This window comes from Euphorbia lathyris, chromosome 1 (assembly GCF_963576675.1).
Source record: "Euphorbia lathyris chromosome 1, ddEupLath1.1, whole genome shotgun sequence".
Lineage (NCBI taxonomy): Eukaryota > Viridiplantae > Streptophyta > Magnoliopsida > Malpighiales > Euphorbiaceae > Euphorbia > Euphorbia lathyris.
Window position 1 is genome coordinate 49,498,595 of NC_088910.1, and position 10,667 is coordinate 49,509,261.

Sequence of the window (10,667 nt, forward strand, 5' to 3'; positions counted from 1 at the left end):
TGATATTAGTATATATTATAATTATTAGGTGTGTGAAGTTAATTTGGTGCTATAGGAAAAATTTGGGGTTAATTTGATGGGTTTATGTATAAATTAAAAGTTTAGGGTAATTATTAAAAGATTATATAAAGATGGAGGACCAAACTGGATATTTGTCAATATGGATTCACATATCTGCGAAGAGGTGGGGAGATGGATCATTATCTGTTTCTTTTTCTTTTTCTTTTCTCTGCTTCTTTCCTTCTTCGTAAATTTTATCGTTCTTCGACCGTTTCTCCACCGTTTCTTTGATTTATGGAGATTCGACCGTCCGAATCATTTGAAATTGGAACCATAGTATCCTTATACATAGATCTAAGTCCTGGCCGAAGAGTTTTTGAGTTTCGGCAGTGTTTGGAAGGAAATGGCTTAGACAGAGTTTAGAGACGAATTGAACGGGTTTGTGGTCTTGAATTAGTAGCCAAGGTAAGTAACTATCACCTATATGTTGAGTTTTAGGTATACATATATATATAATCAAAGAATTTTCAAAAATTGATATTTTAGGGTTATGCAGGAATTTTATAAAATTGAGGTTTTTCACGATTTTGCTTTTTATTGTGAATTTATGGTTCAAATGAAGCTATTGATTATGCTTCTATGTGAATTTCAGATTTTACTTGATTATGTTGATTTAAGGCTTAATTTGGTTGATTTACATATATGCATATATGTTTTTGGTTTCAATATATCTCTATATTGAACAAAATGAATTTGATGATTTCTTACGAATTGTTTTTGGATTGAGAAATCTGTTGCGGTTATTGTTGTTATTATTTTGGGTTGAAGTCCAAATATGATTTTTATGATACAAAAGGGCTAATTGAAGCCAAATGATTTTTGGTTATCAAATAGTTTGGAATTTGATTATTTTTTAGCACGTTATGATTTTATGATTTTATATCCATCGGGAGTTATCCGGATCGGTGGTTCCATATTTGAAGACCATGTTCAGTGAGGGACATGGCCTGTGTACACAGTCTGAAGACCTATTGGGTATGGCAGTGAAGTGTTGGGTAAGACCATATGGGATAGGCAATGTTAAGAGACGTCTCGCTTATATATGTGGTTATGGATTGATACTTAAGGGGAGAAACTCGAGGATGGATACAATGTTTTAAGTTCATTTGGATTATGTTTTCGGTTATGATTGATTTTGATATAAGGTTTTACGTTTGATTATATACGAGTTGGTTTGAGAAAACACTTATTTGATTACCATATTTTATAAGGTTTTGAACTCAAGAATGAATACAAGATTATATATATTTTTGGATTTTGGTTTAATCCTTTGACTATATTATGACTTTACGTTTTGAGTATATTTTTATCAGGTTTTGATTAAATCCCTTTATAAATGTATATATATAGCTATGTTAAATAAAGTTGGTTTTTATAGCTGATAGTTTCTTACTGAGATTTTTGTCTCACGTTTTTAAATGTTTTAATGGTTTTAGGTGAGAAAGTACAGGATATAGAGAAGGTTACCGACCGTTTAGGCGGGGTTTGGAAGTTGGCTGCTTATTGTGAGAATTATGGTTAGAACTTTGGCAGTTCAATTGTAATATAATAGCGTTGGATAATTTGGAAACTCTTAAGTATTGATTACGATCTTTTTATTTCACGCCCGATGCCGATTGAGGTCGTCTAGGGTCGGGTGTGACAAAGGGCCCGTTTGTTTTCTCTACTATTTGTTGTTCTTGTTTGCTGTTTGCTGTTTGCTATTACGGGTTGCTTTTGCTGTTTGCTGTTAGAAAAAACTGCTTTTCCAAAAAGCAGAGAATCTCTGCTTTTGTAAAAGGCTGCTTTTCGGGTGTGAAATGCAAACATGAGGTTACTAACCAAACACCTAATGCTGCTTTTCAGATTTAAAAGGCAAACAGGAGATCACTAACCAAACACCTAAAACTCTCCTTTTTGAAGTGAAAAGGCAAAAAGGAGCATGAAAAGGAGCAACCAAACGGACCCTAAGTGTTTGGTTAGTGATCTTCTATTTGCATTTTACACCTAGAAAGCAGCATTTTACAAAAGCAGAGAATCTCTTGCTTTTTGAAAAAGTTGATTTTTACGACAGTAAATAACAAACCGTAACAGCAAATAGCAAACAGCAACAGCAAACAGTAGGTAAAACAAACGGGTTCTTTGTATTTTCACGACCTCTTACATGCTTTTTACACCTAAAAATTAACTTTTTACAAAAGTAATGAACATCTACTTTTTTGAAAACGAAAAATTAACCGTAAATCATAACAACAAACAACAACAAATAGTGCCTAAAATAAACTTCCCCTAAACCTTGAAAAGTATTTACTATTATTTTAGGTTATTATTGATAATTGGTTTAGTTGTCCGTCCCCGGAAGACATCCCACCTACAATACATGAAGGACCCCCCTTTACATTCACTTATCTGATAATTTAGTAGTATATGAATGAATCTGATCCTATACCTGTTTTTTTTTTTTTTTGATCCTATACCCTTCTACTTTTCTTTTTTCCTTTTTCTTTTTTCAATTCATTAAAACATTAATATTGAACTACACATGTCATTACCTTGGAAAATGACTCAGGCCGGCATCTTTTTTCTTTTTTATTATATAAAGTCCAGTTTTCACCAAGATCTGGGTCCACCCCAGTATGTGTATGTATCTTCAATAATTTAAGCGAAAAAACAAAACTTATGATTAGTACATGTTAATCTCCCGAAAACAAACCAACAATTAACAAAATAACCATCAATTTAACTATCACGAGGCTCTCTTAATTTAATCAATCCCATTCATTTCAACCATTTTCATATACATATATAACTCAAAAATATTAATTTATCCTGCCCAAACCTCAATTAATAATTTAATTATAAGTATTTACAACAATCATAATTTAAAATATAAGTTAAGAATCTTTTTCTATAATGCAATATATCTTTTTCTTAAAGGTATACAAAATATCTTTCCATTCAAAAAATATAATATAAATTAACCCTCTACCAATTTGAGGATGAAAGTTTTTTTTATTTTTATAGCTGATTAAATTAGATTAATATTTTAATCTATTATGATGTTCAGCCTAATTCTAATTCTTTAACCAGTCTAAAAATACATTTTAGTATTATATTAGTTTTCACCTAATCAGTGACCGATTAAATTTGTGCTTTTGATAATAAAGCTGTGCTTTTGCCTAACTTAGCTGAGTTCTTCTTGAAGAAACTCTCCTCTATTATTGATAGTTTCAAAGGTGAGTCCCTTACCAGATCTTCCCCGAGTAGTGATGTCCACCTCGTGAGCTGGAACAGGCCGAGAGAGGGGGTTGTGAAGCTGAATACTGATGGTTACTGCCTCAGTAATGGTAAGATTGCTGCCAGAGGTGTTCTTAGGGATGCGGGAGGTGCCTGGCTTTCTGGGTTTACCCAGAATTTGGGTTTGGGTTCTTCCTTCTCTGCGGAGCTCTGGGGCATTCTCTCTGAGATCCAGCTGGCGATTAGGCTGGGTGTTAAGAAGTTTTATGTGGAGTCAGATAACTTGGAGGCCATCAATATGATTTTGGGTAGTCATGTCATGAGTCTTCATAGCCGCAACCTTATTAAAGCTATTAAGAGGCTTAGCCCCTCATTTGATATCCTTGAGTTCAGCCACATTTTCCGGGAGCAGAACCGTATTGCAGATCACTTGGCGACGGCAGGCCATGAGGGGGTGTTAGGTGTTTCTACCCTTACCGTCCCCCTATCGCTCTTTCTCCTCTTCTTTTAGAGGATAGGATTGGGGTTAGCTTTCCTAGGCTAATCCCGGTGTAGTTGTTTGTTTTGCTTTGCTTTCCTTTCATTTTCTACCAAAAAAAAAAAAAAAGTGACCGATTAAATCAATAATAAATAATCGATTAAGTATTATGGATGAAAATTTTTAACCTGCTAAAATTTTCAATTCAGTTAATAATCCTTTTAAATTTTTAAAAATTCGTTATTGCTAATAAATTAATAATTATTAAAAATTGATAAATTGTCGAGAATGTTAGCGATTATAATTGAAAAAGAATAATATTGAATTAAAATTTAGGAAATAAACCTCTTGCAACAAAAATATTAAAGGTCCCTTTCCTAATTCCTAAATATTAACTGGTGAAAATTTTCCATTATTATATGAAAAACGTACTAAACACAATTTTATGTTACAAAACAAATGTTACCTATTCTATTTAATTTTTTTTCAGTTTTTGTTAACAAAAGAAGCTGAAAAATCTCTATTTTGAAATTCAAATTAAATAAATAAAACGAGGTTTTGATTAATTTGTTCCAACTTCATAAATGGTTAAAAATTACTATAACGTTCGAATTAAAACCCCCAAATTATAAGGGACGGTTGTTGGCAGCATTTTCTCTCGTTTAAATTGAATTCCTTTCATCTCTTTCTCACTCTCACCGTTCATTTTATCTGCAACTTCTTCAATTTCATATCCAAATAAAAACGATCCCTAAACTCAAGCTTTCCTCTTTAATTTGTTTGCTTTACTAAATCTAGATATTCTACCTACCTACCTACATCCTCAATTCTCCTCTCTCCTTTCTCTTCTCTTCCTCTCCAAGTTTTGTCCTTTTTTTAGTTCACTATCCTTCCCGGGAAGAGCAATATTCTGGCATTTCTCCCCGGAAAGAAGAAATGGCAACGAATATAGGGATGATGGATAGTGCTTATTTTGTTGGAAGAAACGAGATATTGACATGGATCAATAATCGGCTTCAGCTCAATCTCAGTCGGATTGAAGAGGTTTTTTCCTCCTCCAATGCATATTTTTCTTTTTCCTAATTTCATACATAATTCGTTGTTTTTTTAGGGTAAATTTGTACTTATTGATTTAGGTGTGTACTGGGGCCTTGTTGTTTGTTGCTAAATTTTGGATTTTTTAACGTACTTTGAAAGACTGTGACCTGCAATTACTTTGTAATTTTGGGGATTTTGGACATGCATTAGCGTTTTCTCGCTTTAAAACGGGGTTCTGTTTTCCAGAGATTGCTTTTTTGAACTTTTTATTCCTTTCTTCTTATGTTATGCAAGCTCGTGATTTTCTTTTCTATGGAAAAGATGTGGATTTTTCTTGCTTGTCTTGAATTTTGTTTGTTGGCATTATAGCATTCTTTCACCTGAATAATTTTGTTTCTGGTGGTGGTCATGTGGGAGCAGGTGTTTGAAGTTTGAACAAAAATAAGCCATTATTGTATTTCTTATGATTCTATCTACCCAATGTCCGCGTGCTCAATAGCTTACATACGACGCGATGTTCTTTTTGCAGTCGTATTGTCAGAAACTGAATTTAGCATTTGAATTCTGCTACAACTTTTGTTAAATGGTTGTTTTTATTGATTTGAGCTTATTGTTTAAAAAAGATGGCTTAAGGTGCATTTCCGTGGATTGGATTTGGCTATTTGCAATACCTGGTTTTAACTTATGTGCTGATAAAAGGACTAAGAATTTATCCATAATGGGAGAGAATGTTTTTGCAATTTTGCAGATCGCTTAACTGGGTTTTAGAATAATTTTATTGTCTTGAAAACTTACCAGTAATTGATCACTTGATTTGGCCATGATTTGTGTGATTGCAAATTAACTCCTTACTCATTCGTTCCAGGGACTAATATTCATATATTCATATCCTGTGAAAGTAATTTGGGTGAAAATGAAAGCACTTTTTTCTTTTTAATTAGATATATTAATCAGAGGGCGAGCCTTGGCGCAACGGTAAAACGTTGTTGCCGTGTGACCAGAGGTCACGGGTTCGAGTCTTAGGAGCGGCCTCTTGCCAATTAAATTGGCAAGGGAAGGCTTGCCCCCAATACACCCTTGTGGTGGGACCCCTCCCCGGACCCTCGCTCAGCGGGGACGCGTAATGCGACCGGGCCGCCCTTTAATTAGATATATTAATCATTTCACAACCTTCTTTTTCTGAATTTATGATATGGAGGATCCTATTGTCAAACTTTGTATTCATTTTTCCGTTCCATGTATGGAAAAAATAGGCTGACAATGCCAGATACATAGAGTAATTTGTTATAACCTTTGTTTATCCGTCTACTAATACGATAGAACACTTTGTAATAGGATCAAATCATCTAAGCTTAGATGCCTTTTCACTTCTTTGATTGCAAGTGTGCAGGTATTTTTATTTCTGTTCAGTTGTTGTTTTGCTCTTCTCCCAACAGGTTTGGGATTAAGTTTTGGGTGAGTTGAGTTGCAGCATGCTTTCATTTGGATATCATATTGATGGAAAATTGAAAGCTAGCTTTCTGGCACTCATATTATTAAATCTTTTATCATCTGAGATAGATTTTGCATTATGCTTTTTTTTTTCTTCTCTAATTTATTTTAGGCTATTCTACATCATCAATGCCTTTTAACACCTTTTTTTTAATACCAATCACTTGGTTAGGCAGCATCCGGTGCCGTGCAATGTCAGATGATAGATATGACATATCCAGGAGTTGTTCCTATGCATAAGGTGACAAAATTTTGCTGTCTTGGTGTATTTTTCTTTCCGTGATTACAATTTATGGAATAGCTTCCTCTTAATTCACGTGTTTCATTGTAGGTGAATTTTGATGCAAAGACAGAATATGATATGATCCAAAATTACAAGGTTCTGCAGGATGTATTTAACAAGTTGAAGATTGAAAAGGTAATTCCTTTTTTAATTTGAGCTGAATTTCTTGTGCATCATTTTAACTTCTGATTTCATTTCTCTCACAAATCCCCGACTCTTAGGTAAATAGATGACGTGAAGTTACAATAGATTAGAGAGTTGAAATCATTTACTAGCTTTTGACGGTCTGGATTTCTTTTACATGATTCCTGTGTCCCTGCATGTTTTTGACCAACCAATTCATTTGGTCTGTTTTTTCCTTATTATAGCATTAGTTTTTATAACAGGATAGAAGACAGTATTGTTGAAATTTATGCGAAATTACATTATATTTCAATTGACACCCTGTTCTTTTGGTTACATGGCAGCATGTTGAAGTTAACAGGCTTGTTAAGGGCCGACCTTTGGACAACTTGGAGTTTCTACAATGGTTGAAACGATACTGTGATTCTGTTAATGGTGGCATCATGAATGAGTGCGTGCAGTGCTGTTTTCTCTTCGACCATGCTTGACTTGTACTCTTTGACAACCATTTTTGAAATGTATGTTAACCTTGAATTCAAATTACCACATATCTTGTGACCTTATAGGAATTATAACCCAGTGGAACGGAGAATTAAAGGAGGAAAAGACCGTAGCTCCAAGGGCTGTCTGAAGACCGCAAAATCACTACAATCAAACAATATGTATAATTCTGCCTCTGCTGAGTCAGCAGTTAGCCCTAATAAAGCTTCTGGTCAGTGCGCAACACATAATCAACCATATCTTTATTTTATTTCGTTACTGCTCTGATCATTTTGTTTGATGCATATATACTGCAGGGCCAAAGCAAGTGAGGGGAGGTGGGGCTCATTCTTCGGTCGAGATTCAAAATTTGTCCAAGGAGGTAGTCATGATCATTAGATCTTGTTTTTCAGGCTTTTCTGCTTTTCTTTTGTTTCTGTAATAGTAACTGAAGCAGATAACAATCTTTTGCTACTGATTTAAGTATTGTTCATGGAGATTTCCGTATCCTGGATGCTTTTTCTCACTCTATTTAAGCTTGACAAAGATATTATGTGCTCTGAGTGAAGCAGTTTGTTTGTGTACGTATGCAGATCACAGAGCTCAAGCTTTCGGTGGACCATTTAGAAAAAGAGAGAGATTTTTACTTTGCAAAATTACGGGATGTAGAACTACTTTGTCAAGCTCCAGAACTGGAGGATATCCCAGTAAGATTTCAAGAGACATGAATGGTGTACATTTTGGTATGCAATTCTAATTACGGGCTTGGCCGATATGTTTGCAGGTTGCAATTGCGGTGAAGAAGATACTGTATGCTGCTGATGCTAAGGAATCTGCGCTTGAAGAAGCACAAGAATACTTGTACCAAGCTATGAATAGTGAGGAGGTAGAGACTGAAAATGAGGGGTGACTCATGTGAATGTAAATGTTTCGGATAAAACTTTGACTTTGAGGCTTAGCTTGGAGAAGCATAGCATTTGCTTGCATCGATCCAGAACTTCTGGCGATATTTCACTATGCTTGAGGCCTTAAACTATGTTTAATGCCTAATAAATGTAGGATATCTTTAATTCAAGCAAATGTTATTATTTTCTTCCTTTGCATTGCATTGCATATATCATTCTGGGCTTTCTGTTACTTGTTTTTTTTTTTATTTCTGTAGTAATGTAGCACATGCTTGCTTGCTACATTCATACAGATTTTTAGATAATTTTTAGAAAAAGTAAAAAACAATATAAAAAAAATTCTTTGTGGTTTTTTCTATTTGTAAATAGAGGAGTCTAGTATTTTTTAATGCAAAAGAAATTATGCACTTTATATATAGTTAGTAAAAAAAAAATTTCTTTGTATATGTATATATTTTGGACTAATATTGTTTGTCATCAAGTTAAAGTTAACAATTCAATAAACATACTCAACATAAATCAACGAAGTCGATGTGATATATTAATAAAAACTTTAGTTGAAGAGAAGCTTTCTTTCATAGAGAAATCCTACAAAAAAAAAAAAAAAAAAAAAATTGATTGATAATAATTCATAAACCTTATTAAAGTTTGTAATTTTAGGATTTATATACCCAAAGAAAAGAATAAAGAAAACTAAAAATAACCCAAGATAAAGGATTGAAAAGTAAAGATTAAAACTGAAAATAACAAAAAAAAAAAATCTAGTATAGCCACAATTTGGATTCACATTATGCAATACAATTGCTCTTTCACATCCCGAGATTCATCAATTAAAATAGTAAATAGTTCATCATGGAGATCTTTAGTGGTTTCAATAAAAGCAATACGCAGAACATCCTTTTGAATATTATGAGTAATAAACCTAGAGCATTGTCTAGAATGATTTTTTTTTTTTTTATCCCTTCCTTATGATCTTTAAGAAGCTTTAGAAGTTCCAAAAAATTATTGATTACTTGAATTATCAGACTCGTTATTTCTTCAAAATGCTAGTCTTTGATGCAAAAAAAATCGAATACAATCAATAGTTGCTGTTAAGACTTATTTTGTATTCCTTTCGAGTTTGAACTGAATGAGTCTCAAAAGACACTTCAATATGTTGTTTCTCATTCATCAAGTTTATGAGCACTATTATGAGCGCCAACATGAGTTTGAAACCTTTCCTTATTTTTCCAATTTGTAAATCATTCAACGATAACTATACTTATTTGCTTGCTCTCTAATATCTGTAAAGATACAACATAGACAAAAAGCTGCATCTTTAGAAATGCTATATTCCAACCAAGTAGAAAAAATTGCCTATTACTCATATAAGTTGTTTTATTGCTCATGTAAATTGTAATTAATTACAAATTATCATCCAAATGATTGAGATAAAGTTCGAAGAGCTTATCTGCAAAAAGGTCCATGTCATAATTTTCCACAAAGAAGAATAAGTCAAATATTAAGGCGATTTGTTCCTACTTGGTTTAAGGAGTATAACACTTGGATGGAATTCAGCATTTCTAAAGATGCAGCTTTTTATTTGTGTTGTTATCTTTACAAATCAGATATTGGAGAGCAAACAAATAAAGATAGTTTTATCGTTGAAAACTTTACAAATTGGAAAAAGAAGGAAAACTTTCAAACTTATGTTGGCGCCCACAATAGTGCTCATAACCAAACTTGGATGCAATGTGAAGACTTGGTGAATCAGAAACAACACATTAAAGTAACCTTTGAGACTCATTCAGTTTGAACTCAAAAGGAATATAAAATACGTCTAACAACAACTATTGCGGTTTCTTTTACATCAAGGACTAGCATTTCGAGGAAATGGTGAGTCTGATGATTCAAGTAAGCAAGAGAATTTTTTGGAACTTCTTGCAAATCATAATGAAAACATCAAAAAAAGTCTCTTTAGACAATGCTCCATGTAACTTTAAACTTGATGCTCTTGGTATTTAAAAGGATGTTATGCGAGTTGATCTATTGAAACCACTAAAGTTATCATCAACGATCTTTATGATGAAATGTTTGTTATTTAATTGATGAATCTCGGGATATATCTGTGAAAGAGAAAATGACAATTGTATTGCGTTATGTGAATCCAAAAGGACGTGTAATTGATCATTTTCTTGGTATTGTACACGTTAGTGATACAATTGCTTTATCATTTAAGTTAACAATGGAAAGATTATTTTCCAAACATGGTTTAAGTATATCAAGTTTAGGTGGGAAAAGTTATGATGGAGCTAGCAATATGAATGGTTAGTTTAATAGCCTAAAAACATTGATCTTGGAAGAAAATCATGTTGGTCCCTAATGATGTTAGATTAGTTCTAGGGGGGTGAATAGAACTAATGATCAATTTAAACCTTTAGAAATTTTTTTTTTAGTTCAATAGCATCACAGAGGTAACTCTCAGAATTAGAGGCAACTTTAGTCTACTAAGATTGATTCTGCTTCTGATACTTGCACTCAGAGGACAACTCTTTTACCGGAGCTTCCAAAGATCTCTTAGATGGATGATTTACATGTTAAGCGCAAGATGATA

At 33.2% G+C, this 10,667-nt stretch overlaps 1 protein-coding gene across 1 annotated transcript; it reads left to right on the forward strand.

Annotated features, from left to right (window-relative positions):
* Positions 1 to 241: 241 nt before the first annotated feature.
* On the forward strand, positions 242 to 8,270 carry LOC136232054 (microtubule-associated protein RP/EB family member 1A). The gene is made up of 9 exons (XM_066021100.1): positions 242 to 465; positions 1,497 to 4,798; positions 6,456 to 6,524; positions 6,615 to 6,701; positions 7,034 to 7,140; positions 7,256 to 7,401; positions 7,487 to 7,551; positions 7,763 to 7,876; positions 7,954 to 8,270. The coding sequence occupies exons 2-9, from the start codon at positions 4,691 to 4,693 to the stop codon at positions 8,077 to 8,079; spliced, it is 822 nt and encodes a 273-aa protein (XP_065877172.1). The 5' UTR covers positions 242 to 465; positions 1,497 to 4,690; the 3' UTR covers positions 8,080 to 8,270.
* Positions 8,271 to 10,667: the final 2,397 nt, after the last annotated feature.